This window comes from Cheilinus undulatus, linkage group 1 (assembly GCF_018320785.1).
Source record: "Cheilinus undulatus linkage group 1, ASM1832078v1, whole genome shotgun sequence".
Classification (NCBI taxonomy): Eukaryota; Metazoa; Chordata; class Actinopteri; order Labriformes; family Labridae; genus Cheilinus; species Cheilinus undulatus.
The window spans coordinates 17,929,873-17,956,828 of NC_054865.1; the positions used below are offsets into that span (position 1 = coordinate 17,929,873).

Here is a 26,956-nt window from a genome sequence, read left to right on the forward strand (position 1 = left end):
GGTGCTTGCTGACATACGTAGTACATGCATGATGACACAGACATAGGACTGAACAGGACTGATTCTACTGTCAAAATACCTGATCCACTAATCAAGTCAATATCAGACTGTGATCTGCTATCACTATTGGAATGGTGCATCTCCACAATAGAGCTAAGCTACGCTGCCTTTTAGAGCTCACTGGTGGCCTTGCTTATAGAGCTACTGTAGGATTGCAATAAATGCAGTTTTAATTTAAAACTCTTTCATTCATTCACCATCTCTTTTGTTACTTATGTTTTGATACTCATGAAGAATTAACACAGTCCTCAGCCTGTGTGCAGGGAGATGTTGTGTTTCTGAATCTGTTAGTGGAACTGACTCACTGTTTGTCTTTAGCTCTGAGTCGAAGGAGGAAAGATATGAGCACAAAACAAGAGTTCACATCCAGGAGATGGTAAGAATCTGTGAACAACTTTCTCTTTCCAGACTTGAAAACACTGGGAAAAAAATGTGTGATAACAACCTATGCCTAAGTCTATGTGAAATGGTTTGGTTGAGTAAAACAGTTATCTACTGGGCAGGTGTGTGAGTATGAAAGTTAACTTAATGTTGTATAGTTGTTGATTCTTGTTTCCCTTTCTAGATTGCGGCGAAGATGTTGGACAAATATGTGCGAGAGCAGCCCATGATCAGGGGACCAAAGTTCCTCACAAGACTCAGGTCTCACACTGTGTTTGAAAACACCCCGGTCAAAATCTTCTGCACTGTTGAAGGCTTCCCATTACCCGTGGTAAAATGGTCAGTAAGGACAAAAAACCTCTTTTTCTTATAATAATATAAAAATGAACCATATATGACAAGACTGACTGATTAAACACAAATCCTTTGTTAGTAGTAGTCAATGCTGCTTTTGTTTATTAAAGCTAGGCTAGCCTATCATCAGTCTGTCTAATAGATGTGACAGAAGGACGGTAACAGATCTTTTGGGTAATATGGATAAAAGTGCTGCTAAATGTTTTCTGTCATGGCTCTACTTGTCATGTCTTGGTACTGATGAATTGTCATCTTCATATTTCAGGTATAAAGATGATGTGATCCTGGATGTATCCTCTGGAAGGTATCTGGTTGAAGCCAAAGGTGGAGTCCACTCTCTGGAAATCCCAAGGTACAACAAGACAAAACCCCCCTCAGATTTAAAATGCTCATTTAATATTGTCAATTTAATAAAGCCTGTAGAGGCCTCTACTCTTTATTCTGACAGTTTAGCAGAAGTCAGCTACAAGGTAGTAAGTACTAAGCATCTGTAAAACTTCTTCTGTGTCTTTTGAGGGTGATAGTAGGGACAAATGTATTTCAACCTCTGTTTCAGAAATGTATACCACTCCTCCTGTAGTTATTCTCTTTCTAATTCTCCAAAATTTGCTATGCTGGACCACTGGTGGTATACTTTTGTGATTCACAAGAGACTTGTTAAAACATACGCAAGACATTAACATTTTTGCAGGTACATTTTGGTCAGTGCAGTGCACCATTCAAGAAGGCGATGTACCAGGGTGCCAGTTTAGCTCTGTTGGTAGAGCCAGTGCCTCATTATGAGAAGCTGAAGACCTCGCCACACTAGTTGCAGGATCGACTCAAATTCCCAACACTATTTTGTGCATGCTACATACCACTCTCTCTTCCTACATGTCTTGTCTCTATTGCTGTTCTGTCAAGTAAGAGCAAAAAGCCATACCAATAATCATAAAAGCAAGTCAGAGCAGCAATGACAATTATTCAGTTGTCAAACATTTAAAACATGTCTTGGAAGACTTCTGACTTCTTGACGGTCCCTTAAGGATCATCACATAAATTCCAACTAAAGCTTCAACGTCAGAGTCAGCTGACTGGCTGTGTGGTTACAGATATGGAGGAGGGGAGGTGGGGAATATATCCCACTCTGCCTTCAGTCTTAGGAAGCTCAGCTGTTTGAATGCTGACCTCAGTGCTACCTGATACTCCTGGATTCTTAAAGTCGTCTCTCCTCATGAATTCAGTCACCTTTAGCTCCATCTATCTGTTACAAACACACAGTTCAGCCAACAGCAATTACTCCTCATAGAGAAACATTATGTGAAATCTTCTTACCATCTTAAATGAGTGCTTTGTATTTTAGTGTCAGGAATAGATAGTTTCTCCGGAAGGCTTGGGTAAGCACCAGAGTTTTAAAAATAGGCTGACAGCTTTTAGAGAAAAATCTCTTTTGAATTTCAAATCACCAGAAGCTTGTCGCATTTTTAGGGCAGGCTCCTTACTGAGAGAGAAACTGTAGAATCCCCAACCCCCCCAACGTCTTAGTCCTAAATCCTTACCGCATGGCATTCCTGTAAACCCCCCGCCACCCCCTTTAAACACACATTCACACACAATGTTGGACCATAGCTGCATTTGAGGATTTACTGAATGTTACTAAGATTCAAAATTCATTTGCTGCTCTCCCCCCAGCTTCCTGCAGCAACTCACTCAAGTCTCTTCAAATCAATACAGTCAAAGTCATGTCTTTATGCCGACATCAGCCCACACAGTCTGCACAGGCTGAAATTCTTCATGTAATGTGACTAAGAAGTGTTATATGAGGTCTCGGAAAAGTCAAGGAGGGGAGCATCAGGATGAGGCAGAGATACAAAGAGGGGCAGAAAGACAGCAGGAAATATGAGAACAGACAGGCTTAAACAGTCAGTGTTTTACATGTATAGTAAAATCGAGCTATAGGGTGATCAGGCAGTTTCACTAGACCACTGTCATTGTCCCAGTATACATGCATTAAGTGATTTATTGACAGGAGAATGTCTGCCTCTTTCTAACAAAACATACAAATTTACTTTTGGTACAAATTAGACAATGGCCATATCGCTATCTTATGGTGATGTTCATAGTTTTTTGTTCTTGTGCTGTTAAACTTCAAGGTCAAGGCCTGGGGTCTGTGGAGCATTCACAAAACACCTAGCCCACTCTGGTCTGAATGAGGTGTTTACTACATGCAAGAGAAAATTAATCTCCAACTGCTTTATATAGGGGTGTTAGTAAAACTTAGAAATATTTGATTAAGCCCACTTTCAGTCAGACTAACATGTTTACAGGCATTTAAGAATTCCAGTTTTACAAACAATTTATCAATTTTCTCTGACTGCATGTAAATGTAGTGAATGAAGATCTTGTTTTCAGTCTTTTAGCCATGAATGTGCGGCAGGCATTTTGGTCTGTAATAAACTGTAGCATCTTGATTAATTTTCCCTCCTGGCTGTAGACAGAATTGTCTTGATTAAAAGCTTTAACAATTTGCTTGCTAGAGCAAATTGTATAGCTTTTTAAACAGCCTTTGAATAGCTGTAGAGGCAACAAAAGCGGAAAAATCTTTTGTAAATATAATTGAGAACAAGTATGCAAATCACAAGAGACACTCATCATGCAACCTAATCACAACATCCTTTCTACAGCAGCAATTCCAAACATAAAATAAAGCGTTTCTATCTCAGTGTTCTGAAAATATAACTAATCCTGACCCAAAATAACTCAGTTATTTTTTCCAAAAGAAGACTTGAGTTTGTCACAGCTTTGTTTCCAAAAAAAGCCTAATCCCAAAGCTGTTCCAAGCATCATTAAATATGTCTAGAAGATGTTAAGTGCCTTGCCAGACATATTTATCCATGCACTGGGTTATTTGGCAAATTCCCTTGATAATTGTTTAAGATTAAATGAGAACAAGGGTTTACTCAATCTTTACAATGCTTCTCGTGAGCTCCTGCAACGAGCCAAATTCTTGCTCATTAAGAGTATCCGTTGAAACACCTTGTAACAACTAACTCCTACTTCTAGTACTTAGTCCTGTTACAGTGGATTCATGTGGGTAAACTGTATGTCTGTTTATAGGCATCTCCCTTGTTGATGATTCAAAAATTCAGTTATGAGCCATGTAAACACCCAGGAACTGAAAGGTGACAGACATCTTTGCAAGGAAAAAACAAACACCTATATGAAGCCAGTATTTAACCTGTTTTAATGTGTATTTGTAGATGCACAACTGATGATACGGCCCAGTACACTGCAGTGGCTGTTAACCTCCATGGACAGGCCTCCAGCCAGGCCTCCATCATTGTCAAGAGTGAGTGTTTCTATCTTATTGTTTTGAATTTAATGTTGGATTGATGACTGACATTTACATGTTCTTGTTCATTAACACACACTGTCCCCTATAGTAAAATAAATAAATACATCTTGAAAGGCCATGTGATCTTCAGGCCCTCAGACAGAGTTGCAATAAAGATGGACATGATTCTATAGTGGCCATCACTGCATGGTCTAAGAATCCTCTCCAAGTTTTAATGTTTTGGAAATGATAACATTCTTTTTTTTTTATTACATTTTACTCAATGAACCAACTTTAGTATATAGGATTGTTATTTTGAGTTTTATGCACAGCTTCCATGTTGCTATGTTTGCTAAGTTTACTGGATGTTTGACTGCACAAGCAATATGATGTCAGTTTTCCACATTTCATATCCCTAAATGTGTCTCTGTTGGTTCACCAAACTCTCAGCCGTAAATGTAACCCATCACTATTAGAACTTCCTGATGATTAACTTTGTTTTTCCAACATGTAGGGTTCAAGCTGGAGGAGGAGTCTTGCCCATATGCATGGCTGCCTTATGAGGGTAAGAATCGTAACTTAAAATCCATTCAAATGAGTTCAATGATGAGCTGATATCTCCCCTTTCAAAGTTTGTCACTCATTCTTTTGTTTTCTTTCATCTCTCAGCTGCAATGATTCCCAAGATCCACTACACTAAAATCAACATAACTTTTGTGGAGAAATTCGGCCCCGTGTTTTCTTCTGAGGGAGGATCTGCCACTCTGACTGCCACCATGACTCTGAGCCCCAACCTGGCCAACCTGCAGCCTGATGCTCAGTGGTACAGAGATGGTAATTGTTATAAAGTACATTTAATGACAAAATAATGAGATTATAATTGCTTGTAATGTATATTTTGCAGTCTAGGTATCATGGTGACATTTAGCCGAAGGTACAACAGTGGAAAAAATAGGACTATGATATGGACATTATTTTGATTTCTAAGTAATTACAGTGAAATGAGTTGAATTGACTCTAGTTATACATCCTCAGTTCATGAGCGCTTTATAAAGGTGTGTATGTCTGACCTTTGTATGCATTCTACAAAAGTGCAGTGTGGTCTGAGAGCAAATTGTAGGGTTAATCTTTCATACTGAATTGCTAAATGCAGTCAAACCCAAAGTATAATTCACTCAAATTAAAAAGAGATGGTTATGAAAATTATGCAGGAAGAGACCATGAATTCAGACTCTTATCTGATTTTCAGACACACGTCTGTTTGACTCTAAATGGGTGAAGATTGAAACTGGCAGAGGAATTTCCACACTGACTATCCCTAACCTCTATAAAGACGATGAAGGCCTCTACACACTCCGTATGGTCACCAAAGGAGGCACCGCAGAGCACAGTGCATTCGTTTCTGTCGCAGGTGAGGTGTACCAGATAACGCTACAGTACAAGAGATATCCTGTTGATTAAATACATTTTATGACATGTACAATGACCATTTTGTAGAATTTAAAGTTTTGTTAGAACTCTCCTGTTATGCTGATTTTTTACATTAAGATAACTCAAATGTTGCCGTCTATTTCTGTGCAGATGGTCCTCCCCCAGTCCCCCTTGCACCTGGTGCTCCAATGGACATCAAGATCCACGATGCCAACAGAGACTATGTGATTGTGTCATGGAAGCCCCCAAATACTACCACAGAGGGACCAATCCTTGGATACTTTGTTGACAAGTAAGGGTTACTCATTAAAATGGCATACATAGATAAACTATCTATCAGTGCAAATGCAGGTATTACCCTGTTATTTTTAGCAAAGAAATCATTAATTCTAATTTGTTGAAAAACTTAAACAGCACACCTTCTTGGGACATCCGTCTTCTCTACAGCTGCAAAAATGTGTTCATTCATGAAATTTTTGTCTCAAAATTTTTTCCTCCCTTTTCTCTTTTTTTAGATGTGAGGTTGGAACTGAAAACTGGACCCAATGCAACGATCATCCCATTAAGATCTGTAAATACCCAGTGGCTGGTCTGTTTGAAGGACACTCTTACTACTTCAGAGTCAGGGCAGTCAACGCAAAAGGCATCAGCAAACCCTCCCGCATGTCTGATCCTATCGCTGCACTGGACCCCACTGAGTTTGAGAGGCTTCATGGTGGGTTTAACCGGATTAGTGTGGAGAAATGTCATTCTGTCCTTTATGTTACATCATGTGATAACTTGAAGTAATTTGCCCTCCCTGTTGTGCTCACAGACCAAATGTGACTGCTGATTTTGTCCTAGTCTTTCATGGATTCAATGGAAAAAAATGATAGAAAACTATTTTTTATAGTTTTAATTCTACTCTCCTTTTAACTTGAGTTTATTTTTATCTTCTTATAGCCAAAAAACTGGGAGGAAAACTTGAAGTTGTGTCTTACCATGATGATGTGGAAGGTGAGTTGTTTTTACAAACACTAACACATTATTATTCATTCCACAATCAGGTATGCATGTGTACTTCTTCATCTTCATTTTGTATTTGTGTTAAGCTGAAGGAAAGCCTCCAGGTACTCCATCAGCCATACATGCCTCAGAAACAGACAGGACATACGTGGTTTTGAGCTGGAAAGCTCCTGCATACTCCAGCAAGGCTCCCATGTGGTACTACATGGAAAAGGTAACAACAGATGTCATACTGTCAGCAACTACTACAACAACTGCTTTATCCAGTCATATTACCAAGTGGCCAAAACACTAAACTAATAATTGTGAATTCTGCAATATACCATCATTATGTAACTTTGGTGCCAGCTTTTGTATATTTAAAATATATTCAACCTCACTCATAGCAAATTCCTGTCCCTTGTTAGTTGACATGGTTCTGTAGAACCTAACAATGTCTTTGCCAATATTACCACCCTCTGATTGCTGAAAAATTAAGTTTGTCTATCAGTTAGAGGTAACTGCACTCAGTGAGCACAACAGTACACCAAAAAAATTACTTCATATGGTTACATCAAGACTTAAGTCTTTAAAAAAAGCCCACAGACCTGAGAAAAATATGTTTTGAATATGAAATACCCAGCAGCTCTTCTCATCTAAGACAGGCTCATGGCTAACCTATTAAGAGAAAATACAAAGTCAGTCCTAAATCCTTTACACTATGTACTATAATGCATATACATGGTCTTGCTTGCCAGTAGTGCAAAAATGAATACTTTCTCTTCAGGGATATACAGACTAATCCAAAGTCTTTATCGATCTTTTACACTGACAGTAGGGAAACTATCCTCTTAACCAGGCAGCTGATGCCGTTTTTATTTATTTATTCCATTATTTAAGACAATAAAACAATGCTTACAATGTGTGCAAACATGCAATCACAAGATAAATGTAAACTGCACTTATTAAAGTGCATGATTTACAGTGCATGTTATAAAGTCCTATTTTCCACACGTGTGCATTGCAGACAAGAGTCAGGTACCAGAAGTCACGTAAAACATGGAGCTTAAAGCAGTTATAGTTGGTGTAAAAAACAATTTATTTGACTCTGACCACTCCTTCCTCCTTGAGTGGGTCGAGACAACAAGAGCATGCTACATCAAGAGGTGACAAAACAGAGAAACGAGTATACATACACTTCCTAATGTGACTCAGTAGGTAGAGTATGTGTTCTTGGACAGGACATGCAATCCCAACATGCTCCCACTGCAGCATCAGCCACATGTAAATGTGTATGAATGGGATTAGCAAACACTGATGGTCAATATCTGTGACAATATCTTTGCAGCAACTTTGGCCATCAGTGCATGAATGTGGAGGGAATAGGTGTTATTGGGTAGGTGTAACCTGGGATGTAAAACAGCTTTGAGTAGTCAGACAACTACTCAAAGTGCTGTACAAGCTCAATACATGCACACATATGCGTATGTACGCATGCATTGCACAAAAACAGGATGATGGAATTATAAAGTGCAGTGCAGGGTAGACTGGGGCAGCGTGAACAACAATGCAAATAACAATGTACAACAATTAATTCTAGTTCATGTGATTCAAATAGCAGGGATTTTTAATGTTCAAATAAACCACACAAGATCAGAAAAATCTGAATTTACTTCAATGAAACAAGTATTTCCAAACCAGCAATAGTCCTATCTTAAATTTCAACACAGCATATTATCATGTGTGGATGTAAAGTGACAGCCAGCCTGCTTCTCTCTCCCTACAGAGCATGGTGGGCAGTGGTGCATGGCAGCGTGTTAACACTCAGGTCCCCATTCGATCTCCCCGTTATGCTGTCTTTGACCTGGCAGAGGGCAAACAGTATCAGTTCAGAGTTTTGTCTGCCAATATCTATGGAACCAGTGAGCCATCAGAGCCAACCGAAGTCATTGAGACTCAGCAGCTCAAAGGTCAGTTTTTGTCAATTTATTTACTGTTAAACAGATCAATTGATTGGCTACAAAAATGGATTGTATACACACTAAGCTCTTATTTTGTCTACAATGTGTTTCTTATATATTGTTTTTGTTTTGTTTTCATAAACTGGCATTTGTCCTGTCGTCAGGTGTGCCATCTGCTCCTGGTCAGGTGATTGCAACCACAGAAACAGACACCTCTGTCCTCATCCAGTGGGCTCCTCCAAAAGAACCCAATAACCTGATTGGCTATTACATCGACCAGTGTGTGAAGGGCTCCAAGGACTGGACCTCAGCCAATCACAAACCACACAAGAACACCAAGTATGTTTGAAATTGAATTAAAACATTGCTCTGCGTCCCTTCTGTTGTCCCTTTTACACTTTGTAAAAAATGATTGATTTATTGAATGTGTTTCTGCAGGTTTGTGGTTAGTGGTCTGACTACAGGAGAAACCTACATGTTCCGCGTTCAGGCTATCAATGAGATTGGTCTGAGTGATGAATCCCAGGAGTCTGCTCCTCTGAGCGTTAAAGCCGCCCTCAGTCAGTATTGGCACAATAATGGTTTTAATTCATTGATAAATGATATCCATCTTCTTCTTAATATTCTGTGCCAAACTGTGATCATTTTTGTCTGTTTTGTAGAACTGTTGTTGAACTTGTAGGCATTAAAATTCAGCCCTGCTCTTTCAGCCACTCCATCTGCTCCTTATGACGTCGCACTGCTGAACTGTGATGGAAACTCAATGGTTCTGAACTGGAAGAAGCCTCTACTCTCTGGAGGTACACCTATTAAGGAGTATTATGTGGACAAAAGACGCAGTGGAACAACCATGTGGAGGGAAATTAACATCCCACCACTCACAGAAAGACTGTATAAGGTAAAAAGCCAAAGCCAGTCTAGTTAACTAGATCTGCCAAATGCTCGTCCTCTACAGCATTCAGTTTTACATCACAAGTAATTCAGTCTGTGTAAGCTTGAAAGTTGTTTAGTTAGATATGACTGGCCTGCTGTTAACAATGATAGCATTTTATGGACAGGTGGAGGGCTTGACAGGGGGAGCAGTCTATCAGTTCCAGGTGTATGCAGCCAACCTGGCTGGCCTGGGACCAGCCTCCAAACACTCCGCTGACTTCACCTGTGACGCCTGGAATATGCCTGAGCCTGGTTAGTCAATCCTTTCTTCTGACTTATTCAGTCAACATCTATGAGAAACACTGAGCCTTGCACAAAAATACATCTACAACCCAAAAACTTAAGTCTGAGGGTTGAGTAAAGAATGTTTTCATTGAGATACTGACACAGACAGATGTAAAGGTCATCCTGTTTTTCTGTGTGTCCTTCAGGCCCTGCCTATGACCTGACTTTCTGTGAAGTGAGAGATAATTCACTGGTGGTTGAGTGGCAGAAACCTATCTACACTGGCTCTGGACCAATCACAGGATATCATGTAGAGTATGCTAAGAAGGGCTCTTCTGATTGGACTACAGCCAATGAGAAAGCTGTCAGTCATCGCTTCCTCAAGGTAAAAACATTTTCAATATAGGGTTGCAGTTATTTAGGTTAAGATATTTGAAGATTAACCAACATAATTTTCTTCCTTACTAGAATGCAGTGTTGATGCAGGAGTTAAATGGAGCATAACAAATGACTGCAACAATTTTTGCTTCATTTATGTTCTTTTTCAAACTCAGAATGGTGGAAGTTCCAAAGGTTTGGTTTGGATACCAATCTTATGTACCAGCACAAATACAAATTTTCTTTTGTAAAGAAATGCCCTAAGTTTTAAATTTTGTTTCCTGTTTTCAAAAATGGATTTCATCATTATTTTTTTAGCAGTTTAGTAGGTTCTGTTATGGCATTAATATTGTTGTAGTTATCAAATGCAATTTTTCTGTTCCTGCTTGTGTCATTTCATTCACCATGATATACAATGTAATGTAATGTATATAGTGGTAGAACACATTGAACTGTGAGACACTGCCATCTAGTGGCCAATGTTAACTGGTACTGGTTTGCAGCTACAGCTGACAAAAAAGCTGAAAATGTTAACCAGTTGTCTTGTTATTAAGAATGGGAATAGGATAAATTACTTGATGCTATGTGAGACACTGTCAATCAACAAATAAAAATTGTGTGGGATTGATGCAAAAAAAGCAAGAACTTTGATATGAAAATGATTGATGCCAAGTTAATATCACATTAAATTTTCCTCTTAAATTTGCCCAGCAGAGGTTTAGGGTAAACAACTCTGCTCTCCACCTTTTAACTCTGTTTTTTTTTTATGTTGTGTTTCCTAGGTTACAGGTCTGGAGGCGGGTGCTAGCTATGTGCTCAGAGTGCGTGGAGTCAATGCTGCAGGAGTGGGCATGGCCTCAATGCCCTCTGACCCTGTGACTGCCAAGGCTATTGAAGGTAGCAAATACTCATCGACTCTAGGAGATGATCAAAGTCATGCCCTCCTCACAAGATTCAGTTAAAAAAAAAAAGGGACTTGCAAAAACTTTATTTGATACAACGTAGTCAACACATGTCGTTACTGAGTTGAGATGATGAATTCAGTCTGAGAATGCTGGAGGTGGGAAGTGAAAACAGTTTGAAAACAATATACACTTATATATTTAAGTATTGAGAATCTCTTCTGTGCCTTTAAAATAAAAAACAAACCTGTGCTTGTTTGTCTGTCTGTTCAAGGTTCTCAGGAGGTGTCCTGCGGTGTGGATGAGAAGTCAGGTGACATTGTTCTGTCATTTGAGTCCTGCCTAATGAGCAAGGGCTCTAATTTTGTCTGGAAGAAGGATTACAAAGAAATCACAGATTTCTCTAAAGGAGTTGAGATAAAGACTGAAGGCAGCACGTAAGAACAGAGACACACAGTAAATATATGCATGCATATTTTAATTCCTTAAAAAGATGTGCAAATCTCTGCCTTTGTCCTTCTTTCTTTCCTTTGTCTTGCATCATAGATCCAAGCTGATCTTTAAGAATGCAGATAAAGAGGACTTTGGGACATACTCTGTTTCTGTCACCAACACAGCAGGAGTGTCATCCAGCTATACAATCACTACTGAAGGTAGGATTTACACATAGCTGTCTGTCTTTGGTAATTAACAGTGCAGTTCGACAATGGCTGTTAAAATCTACATAGTTTTAATACTCTAATAATCTATCCCCAAACTAAAACATGGAAGTTTTGATATTATAGTTATTTACAGCTTGGACTCACAGATTATCTAATCCTGCTGACAAGCATTCATTTAAAGTGACTCGATAATCCTTATTATCTAGCCTGCATTTACATTTCTAGACCACATTTACCTGAAAAATAATAATAAAAATATTTCAACATTGAAAAAAAGGATAGAAAAGGCCTGAAAGGCTTGTTAACCTTTTTAAAGCCTGATACCTCAAATATTAGCGGAAAAATTCTATTTTATTTGTAACTGATAATCCCCTGGAGGGCATTTTTATCATTTATCAGATTGTACACAAAATGTATTCAAGTAAATTGATCATGCCAATTAGACAGAGGTTTTATAAAACTGTGTATCAAATATGATACAAAAGGTTTTAAAGAGTTAAAAGCAAAACAAACAAACAAACAAACAAACAAACAAAACAAACAAAACAAACAAACAAACAAAAAAAAAGCTACCATAGACAGCAGAGTAGTTTTTCTTTTTAAGTGACTTGAAATGAGATGAAAGACATCTCAATGAAAATTTACTTGCCACATATTCATAGTTTTACTCAGAACAAGAAATTTGGACCTTGTTTTTCTACTTTGTATATTTTTCAAAAAGATTATTCTGAATTTCCAGGTGAACGTAGCTTATAGTAAGAAAAACAGGATATTTTGACTAAAATCAGACAAATGTACTTGCTAAGATTTGTGTTTTCACACTGTTACAACTGAAAAAACCTTAGGCAGTATGTAGGCTGAAATATGATGTAAGTAATGAGAGCATGGCTTAAAAAGCACACTTTCATATGGGCAACAATTTCACTACACATCTGATGAATACATCTTCACTTCTCCAAGCTCAGGGCACTCTGTGAGTGTGTGTTTTAAAGCCACGTCGACACGGCAAAGGGCTTTCTGTCATAGAATTACACAATACTTTTCCTGCTATTGCACCACTACGCTACCAGGCTATAATACGTTATTCAGCGCGCCTTTCACCGATTGCTTCCCATTTGGCCGGCAGATTTTTCTGCCTAGCCGGAAAAAAAAAAATAAACTCCCCGGATACAAAGCTTCATCTATTTCCTGTGGATCACAGGTGCTTGGGAAAGTTAAGTCAATTTAATAAGCTAACTCAAAATGCAGTTTCAGAACCGACCTTTGGGTCCAGTTTTAGGCTTTAAAGATTTATAATCTATTCACTTCAGTCTTTAAGTATTAGGGAAATATCTCTTCTTAAGAAACAAAGTTACTGTAGGGACTTCTGCAGCTCTAAATGCTGGTACTTTATGCACCAAATCAAAGCAGATGATAGAGTGGCAGGTATGTTTAAGGTGTTAAATTCATTTTAATGCTGTCTTTGTTCCCATGGCTGCATGAAATGAATAAGTTGTCTCTTTTGTTTCAGAGTTGGCAAAGATGCTAGCACTGAGCTATGATATCAGACACCCAAGTAGGTACCTCTGGCTGACTCTTTCCATCTCTCATAATCTCTCTCTTTGTCCCTTTTAATCTCTCCTCTCTTGTACTTTTTCTCTGCTGCCTCTTTAATCTGTCTCACCCACTCTCTCCGTTTCTCGCTTTCTCCCTTTTACGCCTCATTTTGCTTTGTTCTGACTTGCTTTGAACCCTCCAGATTTCTTTCTTCTTTTAGACGTACATTTCTCTTTTTATTTGATCCAAAAAAGGGTCTTACCTGCCTTTGCATCACCTGCCTAACCAATATTCATGTCTCCTGTTCGTTTGCCTCCTCTCCTTTTCCCGTCTCACCTCCAGTCATACCGCTGAAATCAGAGCTGGCCTATAAGATTTTGGAAAGAGGCAGAATGAGGTTCTGGCTGCAGGCTGAAGAGATTTCTCCCAAAGTTACCTACAAATTCTTTGCCAACAACAAGGAACTGTCTGGGGCTGATGTAAGATACACTGTAGTTGAAAGCGTGGACAAAAAGAAAAATAGAAAAAAGATTTTCTGTCTTAAGTGGGAATAATTGTCTATCTGCCCTTGATTTACACTGTGCATGATTCAGCCAGCTGCATGTTGCAATATTAATTCTATAATCACAGTAAAAAAAACCCTGCCATTTTTACAAAGCTTTTCTTTTGAGCTTTTTTACAGTATTGCCTCTATTTTTCTGCAGCCAAACAAGATGGGTCATGATGTTGCTACAGGTATTATTGAGTTCATCATGGACCATTTCACTGTGGAAAATGAGGGAACATTTACCTGCCAGATCACAGATGGAGGCGGCAAAGCTCAGAGCTCCCTTGTTCTGATTGGAGATGGTAAGAGAGGCCAGGTTGAAATTCGTGTTATTATTATCCAAAATATCCCTATAAAATGGGCGAGTGATGCACAGACCCTGCCGGAAATTGCTGTAAAGTTTCTCCTAAGAGCAGTAAGCAATTGACAATAGGATGCTTATCCACCCCCACGTATAAGTGGCACTAAAATTCAATAGTAATTGAGGCGAGAATGAGAAAAGGGTACTTTTATTTTAATTGATTTGATAATTTTGACTTTTCTTTTTCATCTGTGCTAATCATTGGATAGCTAAAAGAGTATAGCCTGTTGGGAGATATGCTATATAGAGACTGGAAGTGCATACATACTGTAAATTAGAGTATGTATTTGGGAGAAGACTTACACTGTGTAAATAGTCCTACTTAGAAGAGACAAGGTTTTCTTAAATAAAGAGAAATAGTCAGTACAAGTAGTTAAATGTAAAGAAAGAAAAATTAAAAATAAGAAATTGTAAGCCAAATTTGCCTCGCCATAGTTCTGAAATCATCTAATAAGTCTAGCCACTGAAAGAAAACCGGACAGTAATGCCAAACTTTAACCAAGGTGAGTTAGTTAAGTCAGACTTACTTTAGCTCTGCAGTCTCTTTATAGAGCTATCATTTTTGCCTTAATCCAGGATTAATGATCAGCAAAAAAAGAGATATTTCATCAACAGCATAAAAAATAAGTGAATTGGTCTAAAATGTATGATGTACAACCCAATGTGAGAGTCAGTCATTACATTAACACTGAGTCTAGTATTCAGGACATGATCACAAGAGCACAGTCTCAGAGGGATTCCTGCTGTCTATAAGCAAACTTATACTCTTGTCCTTTCATAAGATTCCTAACCCTTATATTGTCTTTGGGTCAAAAATTAACCCGTCCTGGTCTGAATGTTTTTGATGTTTCTATTTTTATTTATTGTCTTGTGATAGTTTGATTTAGTGTTACTATACCAGTTGTTTGAGTGAATTTTTATTTTTTTTGTTTAAAGCTTTACTCTTTCATTTATCTAAACACATTCAAAGATAAATTTTGTTACTTTTAAGGCTTTGCTTTTATCTCTTGCAGACAAAAAATGTTATTCCAAGGATGAATTAAATTAGGTATCATAATAATAATCATGAAACTTGAATTTTATTTTTGATTAAGAAAACCCTTATTATAGATGTGTTCCAATAAAAGAGGCAGTACCCACTGATTATCTCCAGTCTTTTTGTACTATAAAGAGGGAAAAACATAGACATTAAAAAAGTTTGTGATGAATATGTGGTTATTTCTTCATGTATGGCAGATTTAAAATGTTTAAACTTTATAGAACTGCAAGACAAGTCATTTTCTGGACAAACGGCGTATACAGAAAATGAAGACAACGCAAGCTGAATTGAGAATTACTGCTAGCAGTCTTACCCTTGAAATTAGGAGAAACAATCTTGGCTTTTCTGCAAACAGTTGTTTTACTTTGTTACTGGTTAAATCTAGCAGAGTATTAGTGGGAACATTTTATCAAAACAAGCAAGATGTACACTCACCGGCCACTTTATTAGGTACACCTTGCTAGCACCAGGTTGGACCCCTTCTTGCCTTCAGAACATCTCATAGTTGCTGCAGATTTGTCGGCTGCACATCTATGACACAAATCTCCCATTTCACCACATCCCAAAGGTGCTCTACTGGATTGAGACCTGGTGACTGTGGAGGCCACTGGAGTATAATGAACTCATTGTTATGTTCAAGAAACCAGTTTGAGATGATTTGAGCTTTTTGACATGGTGCATTGTCCTGCTGGAAGTAGCCTCAAAAGATGAGTACACTGTGGTCATAAAGGGATGGACATGGTCAACAACAATACTCAGGTAGGCTGTGGTGTTTAAACAGTGCTCAGTTGGTACTAAGGGGCCCAAAGTGTGGAAAGAAATGATCATCCACATCGTTACACCACCACCAGCCTGAACCGTTGATACAAGGCAGAATGGATCCATGCTTTCATGCTCTTTACACCAAATTCTGAAAATCTGAATGTCGTTGAATGTTTTTTCAATCTTCTATCATCCAATTGTGGTGAACCTATGCGACTTGTAGCCTCAATTTCCTGTTCTTACCTGAACTGTGGTCTTCTGCTGTTGTTGTGCTTCAAGGTTCAAAAGCTGTTCATTCAGAGATGATATTCTGCATACCTTGGTTGTAACAAGTGGTTATTTGAGTTACTGTCGTCTTTCTATCATTTTGAACCAGTCTGCCCATTCTCCTCTGACCTTTTACATCAACCAGGCATTTTCATCCACACAACAGCGGCTCACTGGATATTTTCCCTTTATGGACCACTCTCTGTAAACTCTGGAGATGGTTGTGAAAATCCCAGTAGATCAGCAGTTTCTGAAAAACTCAGACCAGCCATCTGGCACTAACAACCATGCCATGTTCAAAGTCACTTAAATCCCCTTTCTTCCCCATTCTCATGTTTCGTTTGAACTTCAGCAAGTCCTCTTGTCTATATGCCTAAATGTATTGAGTTGCTGCCATGTGTTTGGCTGATTATTTATTTATATTAACAAATAAAATGGCCGGTGAGTGTAAATACCTTCAAGCAAAAATATTACTTTTCTATTAAAAAACATGCTTTACAAGATTTAATTTAGGTAAAATTTCACATTTTCCAGAAACAAGCCTTTTCGTGTTCTTAATCTTAATCTTAATCTTAATCTTCCCATGCAGTGTACTGCATCACTAAAGATGACATTATGAGAATATAACCAGTTTATTAATGTATAAAGTGTATCCCAAAAATTATAAATTATATATAACTGCAGCATCCATTTCTTACAGGTGACGATGGACCTTTAGGTTGCTAATCCCCTAAAAGAATCAATAGCGACTGCTGGCAATTCTTTGATCTTTTTATTATCCTCTGTTTATGTGTATTCATTTTTGTGTGTTTGTGTATGCAGCTTTCAAGGCAGCGCTGGCTGAGGCTGACTACCAGAGGAGAGAGTACATCAGAGTCAAGGAGGGTAGGAAAAACAAAACAGCATCCACTTTAAAGCTTGTATGAACTTTACACCACTTAGCTTGAGATTAGCACACCACTATGTTGCCATAGAGACAGCTAAATCTAATCAGTGAGTCTACATGAGAGAAAGAGACCAGCATCCCTTAAACTTAACAATAAAACTCAGAGGGATCCCATTATATAGATTACATGACAAAATCCAAATTTAGAAATGTTAAGAGCAGCTACTGTGGGTGCACATGAAGGTATCACAGTGTTATTTGCATTATTATACTTTAATTATGCACAATGTAACAGAGATTATACAATTGAAGCTCTTAAGTGGTTTATTTTGAGCTCATGTCCTTCCTTGACCTCTGTCTCCTCTGTTAATCTACAACAGGCCCCCACTTCAGTGAGTTCCTGTCACTTCAGGTCGGAGATGACTGCTCTGTCACTTTAGTCTGCAAGGTAAACATGGAAAAGCTCGATAGTTATTGAATATTTGCTCTCTAAACAAATAGGAGGCTGACTTCTGAGTAGAAGATTAGCTGTTCTATTGAAGCTGTGTGCAGGAGGCAGCGATGCTGTGTGATAATTTGTTCCAAATTGAAAATAATCAGAATGACACTGTCAGGGTTTTGTCTTCCCTTTGTTAGCATGAAGTATATAATTAAAGCAATTTTAAAATCAAAGTGTTGTGCATGTTCCTGGAGACAATCTGAAGCTATTCAATCTGTTTGTTGGCTTGGCTCAGAGAAGAGCTTTTTAGACTAATGTAGAGACAGAACAAACATATGGAGTGAATTTAGTGTTTGGATGTTATAAATGCACATAGACCGAATTCAAGCATCAATAACTTAAGAAAAAAGCTCTTCTTGTACTTGGTGTTTGTGCTGTGTATGAGAACAATGATTATTTTTTATATTCTGTAATTATCACTGCATACCATTGTTGTCCTCTTGAGATAAATTCAAAATTGCCAGAAAAGGTGAAAGTAAGTGCCTAAAGTAAAGACTTTAAGATATCTCCTGGTCTTAATAAACCGCTTCATAAATTTAACTTTACACATTTCACTGACTTGCTGTATACCATGCATTTTAAAACCCATTACAAGACGAAAATCCAATATTAATGATATTCATTTCAGGTTTCTTTAAGGTTGAACTGAAGTCAATTTTTCCAGGTGATATTACCCGCAGAACATCTTTAATGGATCTGTTACACTTGAACTGGTATATAGCCCCGGTTGCAATGAAAAGATAAGCTGCGACACATCTAAACTCAGGCTGATAAGTAACTTTTAAAGACTGATTGATAGTGGTGCTGCAAAAATGCACTTTTGGGGCCAGGTCCATTTCAGACTGTTGGGATTCAATGATTTATTAAATAAGTTACAAAAGACTCCAAAGCTGCTGTCTATCTTATTAATTGTAATTATGTTAAACATCTAAATTATCTTGGGGATTACTTTGTCATCACAGGTTGCTAACTTGAAGAAGGAATCAGCTTTCCACTGGTTCAAAGAAGACACAGAAATCATCCCTGATGTGAAGCCTGACCTGGGATCAGGAGTCTGCAAACTCCCAATCAAACTGGTAACTACACTTTAATTGTTTAATTCTTCTTAATACAAGATCAATGCATTGAGAGGAAAATAGGCAATAGGTGGCAGCACTGGTCAGTACTGCCATACGATGAAATGAAATGCAAAAAACAAAAACTTATGAAATCACATATGTCTTATCTGTTGCTTTTAATGTTTTGGACAATACATGTGTTTGCAACATTTCCCTCCTGAATCCAAAAAGCATGTTTCCTCAATGTATTAGCTAAAATACAGCCATGTGCACAAGTTTTAGGCATGTAGGTGTTAAGAACTTTTGCCCGGGCCTTCTCACCCCTGGTAATATGCTCATCAGTGACTGCCAGAGGCTTTCAGGCCCTTGGGACATCCACAGCTCAACCAGGGGCTTGTGAAAACCCCATATCCACCACTTACGCTGCCCTGAAGGTGTGGACTTAGTGAATTTTTACAACAGATTATTTTCCCATGTCCTTAGTAAAATGCAAGGACATCCAGAGCACAACCTGGGTTGCGTCAATCCTCCTTCCCACAGGATGGTGCCCTCATGCAAGTTACTCACCACATCTGCGCCATATTTCAGCCTCAAGTTTTGGCCCAAACATGCATAATAGTTCTGCACAGCACCATATATCTGAGGCAGAGCTGGGCAATATGGCCTTAAATTTATATCATATACAGTATGTATAATTTTTTGCCCTTTGCAATAAAAGTATCATATCACAGTTAAAAGAGATAATGAATTTAAATGCATATTCAAGTGTTAAAACCACCCTTCTCTTCCTGAAACTATCCTGTGATGGTGTAATCAAATAATATACTGCATGAGCACAAGATTTAAAAAAATGATTTTATAAGTCTCTTTGTCTTCACTTGTTTGTAACTGCACCTGTAATTTTAAGGTATATTTCTCTCCTGCCGTCAAGCTGCCACTGACAATGACACATTTCCTGATGAGAGTGTTCACAATAAAAGCACTAGAGCTAAATAACAAATGCAGACTTTTGCTTAGGACTTGTTACAAATAGCATCTTAACATTGCTTGAATCAGCCGTAGCAGAAGTGCAGGTGGATCTATGGAGCTACCGTGTTTGCAGCTTGTTCTTTGACCTTATTAAAAAGCCCCAGCCTGCTTCTTTGAATCGGCATGGACTTAAAACAAGCCAGTCATGAGTTTAAACACACTGTTTAACAGTTGATTGCTGCAACACTGGGCAAAAGTCAAACTAAGTGGATCCATTCAAGCTCACAGCTTGTGTAAAAGCCCCAGACAGCCCCACTGAATACCATGAAATCACATGCAATACTTTAATATCTACGCATACATGTGCACAGCAAGATGTAGTGTAGTGTAGTGTTATATTAACTGAAGGAAAGGAGGTATTTTTAAGGGATTTGGTTTGTTAGAAAAATGTTAGTATTTCTTGGAGGATCCAAAAACAAGAACACTGTGTTAAAAAAATAATCACATTGTGTTTAGATTTATAATTCAGCAAGTTCTTACTGCTTTTGTTCCATACAATGCTTATTTCCTTTTTTTCTTTTCCAGTTTTCACTGAAGACCGCAGGCATTTACAGGGCCACCATCAGTGATGACAGAGGAAAAGATATGAGCCAAATTGACATCTCTGGAAAAGGTAAACATTTGTTTTTATATAATTCATCTTAAAGGCTTATTACAGGAGAAGCTCGTTGACTCTGGCTGGCTGCTTGTCTAACTGAGCGAGAATATATTGGTTGATGAAAAGTAAAATCTGAAAAAGATGCTCATTAAAAAGTAGGAGACAGGGAAAAAAATACAGGATCCAGATTCATAAGCTGCACATGATACACTAATGAATTTTTAACAAACCCTCTAACCCCAACCTTGTTTTTCTGACTCCTGAGTAAAAATAGCTCTTGCCATGTGACAGCTTTTCACCTCCAGGATGTGTTTCTCCACAAAATAGCATGTGAAATTTCCTGGAAGAGTTTGTGTGAGTCTTAAGCTGATACTCTGCAGCTTTTCAAGATTGCACTTCAGTTTTATGGCAGAACTAAGAATTAATGTCATTTTTGTAAGTATCTTCTATCACCACTTTTATGTATATTTTGTGTGTGCTTTTATGCTGTTCTGCTTGTTGCAGTATCCTGTACAGCACTTTGGAGACTTTGTGTTGGTAAAATGTGCTATACAAATAAAGTTGGATTGGACTGGACCACTTTGAAACAGGTTTAATCAGATATTTATTCAAGTTAAAATACACAGCTTCCAATCCAGTTCTTGTCGCCCTCAGCTGACTGCCTTCTCCTTCCCCTTCCTCAGTGTGCTGACTAAGTCCAGCTGTTTATTGGACTGCTCTCCATTCAGATAATTTGCTTTAATATTAATCAGTTCTTATTAATTTCACACATTTTTTAATGAAAGTATTTTCTTCAGTTTGGAAAGTCAGGGTTTTTCTTGAATAAGTGTTAATTTCATCAATTAAAAATATGACTTTGAACTTAAATGTTCATCAACAGTCTGTTTTCCACAAGAAAGGAAAGACTATTTCTAGCTTAGATTAAATCTAGATATAAAGGAATGTGAGACATTTTTATTTTTATTGACTAAAACTAGACTAAAAGGTTTCTGACTTTTTGTGAACTAAACCTGGACTAAAACTGTTTCAATCAGGAGAGACTTATACAAGTTTAGCAATGATTTATTTTACAAGTTTAGAAATGTTTGGCAGTGTTTGGTATCATGAAACGTCTTTGGCGAATAGACCATCTTGATGTGTTAATGAACTTGAAGGGGTAGTGAGACCAACAGCAGGATAGAAAACACCCCTTTGAAGTCTAGACACTGGTGATGGAAGGAGAAGGATAATATAAGTAAGAGACCTGTGAGAAGAGAGGAATGGCCCAGACACTGATGAGATGTTTGGAGGAGCTGGACCTGGACACCAGTGAGATGGCTTGGAGATGCAGATGAAGGGATATAGCTAGATAGAGCTGAACCTGGACACCAATGAGATGCAATGGAGGTGGCTCGGGAGGACGAGGTTTGCAGCGATTGCACTGAAACAACTGACTGACTGTAGAGGAAAGAAAACAGATTTTAAAAGCTACAGGATGATTGGATTGAGAGAGGTCATGGCTGAAAGGGATTGGCTCAGAGTTTAAGTGAGAGGTCGCCCATATCAGCTGATGACTAGAGCAGGAAATGGTGCCTGAAAAGGGAGACACGTGAGTGAGTGATTTCTAATGAATGAAAGGACGAATGGAAATAAAACAGTCTTCCTGCTTACGCTTATGCTAAGCTTCATAAAGGTTATAAATGACTAAGATGTGACTACAACTGCAGGACATTTTAATCTAAAGACTAAGACTAATTGAAACTCTATCCCCTTCAGAAGACATTTCATGATTATGTGAAGTATCCCTTCCTTCATGTTTTGATGTTCACCTGACTGCAGCCATTTGTAGGTCTCTCGAGTCTGATGTGCAGTCCAGATTTGATTTGCTTTGCATGTATTTATTTTTCTGAACAAAGGAAACCTTATCATCAGATTGGCTTGCTTGTTGGTTCTCCTTTAGTTGTACTGATGTGACAAAACTCTGCCATCTGTCTTAAACAAGCAACCCTTCAGGGGATGAGACCACCTGTTTTCTTCCATGTTATATAGGGTTTCAAATGAAAACACATGTGAAAACCATGTCTGAGCCTATTAGTGACGCATAAACAAGCTAAAGGAAGCACTGACCTGTCAGTGTGAACACAGAGCTGAAAGCAAAAAAAAAAAAAAAACAGTAGAAGACTGACTTTGCTGTTTTTTAAAAAGTCATTGCTCAGCAATATAATCACATATGATATACTTGATATCTGCTATATTGATGTTTGAAATTTTACATTTTATTCTTTAAAGGTTAAGACAGCTCACAGATACAGCACCACTTATCTTCTTGCCTTTTCAGGATGCATTTGTTCCCACTAATGAACAGCAATATTAACTAATTTGTTTATCCATGTTTAATTTGTTAAAAACAGTTATTCCCCCATTAACTATGTAACCAGCAGAGCAGGAATTACATAAATTTCTTTTTAATCTGAACTTTTTACCACTGAACTTTGAGCGCAGCCACCAGAGGGCAGCATCGCCTCTTACCATGCTCATGGCTCTTCCCCTGACTTCATGTGTCTCTCTCTTCTTCTAGTCTTTGAGGATGCCATCAACAAGATCAGCCAGCTGGCTGGTGGGTATCTGCCTTCCTCACATACACACACAGACACCCACACACATGCACAGAGGTGAATACACAGACGTCGATATCTCACCAACAGACGTCCACATTTAAAACAGTCCTAAACATCACCCCTATCATCTGCTACCCACTGAAGGGACCAAGTCCAAATTGTCCAAAATTAAAACATGGGACATTCACACCACAGTGATAAGAGATTTAGATTCATCACCAGGCTGATATATTTCTGTTTTTAAATCCCTCTGCCTCACATGCACACACACACACTTATCAGCATGTGGCAGAAGTTGTCACGCTGGAAGCATTTGGCCATCATGCCATCATGTGGAGAAATCACTTTAAAATTCCACTGCGCCGTCACAGCGACAGCATGGAAGAGCATCTTACTCCTATTTTAAGAGACAGTCACTTGACAGCTCTGCAGCAACTGTTACAGCACAGGAGACGAGGGTTTATTACTGTGATAATGGGAAACCATGGTGATGTGACCAGGTGCATGACACACTTGTACACTTGTAATGTGCAGTGAGCAAAGTCCCTCACAGACATAGTAGACTGTGAAACCCCTTTTTAGACATAACAGGTTTAAAAGAAGTTATTAAAGCCTGTGATGTTTGAAGCGTTTTATTGAATGCAGAGTACAAACAGACTGCACTGTGCTTCATTTGGACAAGTCTGCTCTCAAAGCTGGATAAAGGTAGCATGAAAGGAAAGGTTTGAAATAAGAATTTTTATACTGAAATCAATATTGGAAATTGCTCCAGCTCCACCAGGTGTCTGTGAACATGAGATCTGATTCATTAGCCTTCCAAAATGTACTTGAATCTTCTTGAAAAAGTAGCCACAACAGGAATAGTACATTCTAAAGCATGTTTAAAAATTAGTCTGTCAACGTTGAGTTGTAAATCAGGATATGATTATGGTCCAGAATTAACACACAATTTTTCTTAAATTGCTTTAAGCAGGTGCCTTTTTGTCATTTTAGGTGCACCCCATTATATCTACCATAGCATTGCAGCAGCTCAATGCTACTCACTTTAGCAGCGTTCTGCTCTCACAGTGTTGGTAAATAAGGACTCCATTCAGGAATCAATGCATATTAAAACAGCTTTTTTATATATTTTTTGGGGCTTCTATGCCTTCCCTTAAAGAGGAGTACAGTGGATAGATTGGGAAATAGGGATTAGAGAGTGGGATGAGACACACAGGAAATAGCACAGAAGTGTTTGAATACAGAGCGAGTGGTCTTTAGAGATTAAATGTGTTTCTGCAATGGAGTGAAAACATAAATATTTGCAAAATTCATGATGATGGACAGGCTGTTTTTTCATGCTAAATATATTTTTGTTCTCAAATTCAATCAAGCTGCTTTCTTTTGGAAGTTTAATGGGTAGTTTTGACCCCTAGGGCAGAGAGGGCATACAGTGTTAAGACAACGCAAGGGTTATAAAAAGTGGTAAATGGAAAATGTAAATGCTGCGTGGACTTTAGCTTGTGTTGTGCTTTTTTAAGTCGTATGACTGCTCAAAGTTTTTCAGCCATTTCCCCATTCACTCCACATTCACACACATTGATGGTAAAGGCTGCTGTGTAAAATGGCAATCAGTATTAACTAATCTCATTCAAGATTCACTTTGTCATTTCACTTGGTATTTACATACACAGAATAGAAACAACATAATGTTTCTCATCAGTTTTCTTGCAGGGTATTTAAGAGACAGACGTAAATATTTAAATAGTAAATAGTGCATTTAAAATTAAAATAACTACTTAAAATTAAAATATCAGTTGGGCTAAAAGCAAAAAATCTCACAATAGAGCTAGAGCAAATATTCAGGCCCAAGCTCTCAGACCACATACTGTATATCTTTTTACATTCACATGCCACCAAAGCAGCAGTGGGAGCAATTTGGAGTTAAGTGACCTTTCCATGAATCACATTGACATGGGACTGTAGGAGGTGGGGACTGAACTGTCAAACATCTGTTTGAGAGATGACTGACTCTACCTACTAATCCACAACCACCCCATACTGCAAAACACAGTGCAGTTTTAACTGATTAATATTGTTCATATTTCTATCAGTTTTTGAAAGGTATCTTCACATCTTGAATATCCTCTTTTCCTTTTTTGTCCATGCCATTTTCTTTATAGGAGAAGTGTTTACAATTTGAATAACCCAATGAGTACCACTCACTCTATTAGTGATTTTCCAGTTACATAAAGTGGGCTGCAGAAAATTTTTAATTTAAATGAATTGACTTGAATCGACAACAGAGAGAAGGTACAACTTTCTTTGATTGATTCTGAACCTAAAATGAAAGTACATACTGCCACTCACCCAGCAGAGAGAGGCTGGGTTATCCAGGAGCACATAGAAAATATGTATCTGATTCTGATTTCAAATGTGTCCGCCTATACCTCTATCCCCTCCATCACCTCCTCCAGGAGCCAGTGCAGCTGAGCTGGTGATTCACTGCACAGCAACAGGCATTCAGCTGCAGTGTCACATGAAGTACTACACCTCAGAGATGAACATCGTCTGGAATCGTAGGTAAGGAATTATGTTTATTTCTGAATTAACACACTTACTACTATGAACAACCAAGGAGAGGAAGAACACAATAAGGGTGACGATAACTCCAGTATTTGTGGTCGAGGTGTTTTTTAAGCAGTAATAAGAGTATTCTTTAAGTCTTGTGATAAAAATGCTGACCACAAAGACATTATTTAGCTTTTCTCCTGAGTTAAAATGCCGGTAGTGGCAAAAACAATAAGCTGCCTAATAAAAGTTGTAATGGCCTTTGGCAAGTGTTTTCATTATACTGGTTATTGCAGTGAAATTGCACTGCTTTGTGACAAAATCACATCCCTATCATTTTCTATAAAGAAGTGAGTTTTTTCTGCACTTAAAAGCACTCTGTTGTACCCTAGAGATTAAAAAAATGTGAAGGGAGGGGGGCGTGGAGTGTGAGAGAAAGAAAAAAGACAAAGAAAATGAAGAGAGAAAAGAGAGAACGATGACAGGGTTGAGTGGAGAGTTTTGTGTCATTCAATTATTCAAAGAACAAAAATTATGGAAATTAAATTTTTAACCTCTCCATGTCCCTTTGGTGCTTGAATTTGTTAGAGAGAGAGAGAGCAAGAGAGAGAAATTGGTATCCCTATGTGTACCATTAAGCAGGCTTGTAAACATGAAGTATTACCACCTCTGGAGTGTCATGCTCACATTACAAACACACACAGAGTACATACAATAACCTCTGCTCTGCTCTTTTCTCCTCAGTGATGCTAAACTCCTCCACAGTGAGAAGATTGTGATTGGTGGAACCCCCGCTATGGCTACAATGGAGGTATTGTGTTGTCAAATATGGATTAAATGTGTGACACTAAGCAGGCAGAGGCGCTGCTTTCAACTGGTTTTGCTTAGAAGCCTTCACAGTGCCTCTCTAGAGGTAATATGAGGACAATGTATAAGCCCCTGCTTTAAGTTTTTGTCAATTTTGATGACGCTTATGGACAAAATGTTGCTTTGATGTTTTTCAGATTTTGCTGTGCACATGTATAAACATGTATAAACTAAATAAATCATGTATTACTCATCTTAAGATTATCAAGTGAAAAAAACAGCCTTTTTACAGGCAGTAAGGCTGTGTATGGTTTATCTCTTTGTTCAACACCATCACCTCTACAGCAGTTTCATACATTAAAGATAACTACATTCAGGTGCATTTCAAAAATTAGAATATCATGAAAAAGTTTTTTTTTCAGTGATTTAATTTGAGGAGTGATACTTCCACATATTCTAGATTCATCTCATACAAATTGATGGATTTCAATACTTTTTGTTTTAATCTTGATGGTTACAGCTTACAGAAATAAAAAAAAACACTGTCTCAGTATATTAGAATATCACAAAATACCAAAAAGAAAAGGATTTATAATACAGAAATGTTGATCTTCTGGAAAATTATGCTCATTTATGCACTCAGTACTTAGTTGAAGCTCCTTTTACACAAATTTCTACTAAAGCACTGGGGCATGGAGCCATCAGTCTGTGGCACTGCTGGTTGTTATGAAGCACAGGTTACTCTGATAGCAGCCTTCAGCTCATCTGTAATGTTGAGTCTGGTGTCTCTCATCTTCCTCTTGACAATACCCCATAGATACTCTGTGGGGTCCAGG

The 26,956-nt window shown here is 38.1% G+C and overlaps 1 protein-coding gene across 1 annotated transcript in view; it reads left to right on the top strand.

Annotated features, from left to right (window-relative positions):
• myom2b (myomesin 2b) overlaps positions 1-26,956 on the top strand; it is a 49,639-nt gene that overhangs the window by 8,673 nt on the left and 14,010 nt on the right. The window contains exons 3-32 of the mRNA XM_041783633.1: positions 379-436; positions 626-780; positions 1,061-1,147; positions 4,035-4,123; positions 4,623-4,673; positions 4,778-4,942; positions 5,358-5,519; positions 5,690-5,831; positions 6,055-6,254; positions 6,482-6,535; positions 6,631-6,758; positions 8,310-8,493; positions 8,649-8,823; positions 8,923-9,044; positions 9,195-9,382; positions 9,543-9,669; positions 9,849-10,027; positions 10,803-10,917; positions 11,197-11,359; positions 11,469-11,575; positions 13,095-13,139; positions 13,463-13,599; positions 13,825-13,969; positions 16,919-16,981; positions 17,363-17,430; positions 18,444-18,557; positions 20,094-20,181; positions 22,724-22,762; positions 25,220-25,325; positions 26,058-26,124. Of these exons, the coding sequence (XP_041639567.1) occupies positions 379-436; positions 626-780; positions 1,061-1,147; positions 4,035-4,123; positions 4,623-4,673; positions 4,778-4,942; positions 5,358-5,519; positions 5,690-5,831; positions 6,055-6,254; positions 6,482-6,535; positions 6,631-6,758; positions 8,310-8,493; positions 8,649-8,823; positions 8,923-9,044; positions 9,195-9,382; positions 9,543-9,669; positions 9,849-10,027; positions 10,803-10,917; positions 11,197-11,359; positions 11,469-11,575; positions 13,095-13,139; positions 13,463-13,599; positions 13,825-13,969; positions 16,919-16,981; positions 17,363-17,430; positions 18,444-18,557; positions 20,094-20,181; positions 22,724-22,762; positions 25,220-25,325; positions 26,058-26,124 (3,523 nt within the window). The remainder of the gene's footprint in view (positions 1-378; positions 437-625; positions 781-1,060; positions 1,148-4,034; positions 4,124-4,622; positions 4,674-4,777; positions 4,943-5,357; positions 5,520-5,689; positions 5,832-6,054; positions 6,255-6,481; positions 6,536-6,630; positions 6,759-8,309; positions 8,494-8,648; positions 8,824-8,922; positions 9,045-9,194; positions 9,383-9,542; positions 9,670-9,848; positions 10,028-10,802; positions 10,918-11,196; positions 11,360-11,468; positions 11,576-13,094; positions 13,140-13,462; positions 13,600-13,824; positions 13,970-16,918; positions 16,982-17,362; positions 17,431-18,443; positions 18,558-20,093; positions 20,182-22,723; positions 22,763-25,219; positions 25,326-26,057; positions 26,125-26,956) is intronic.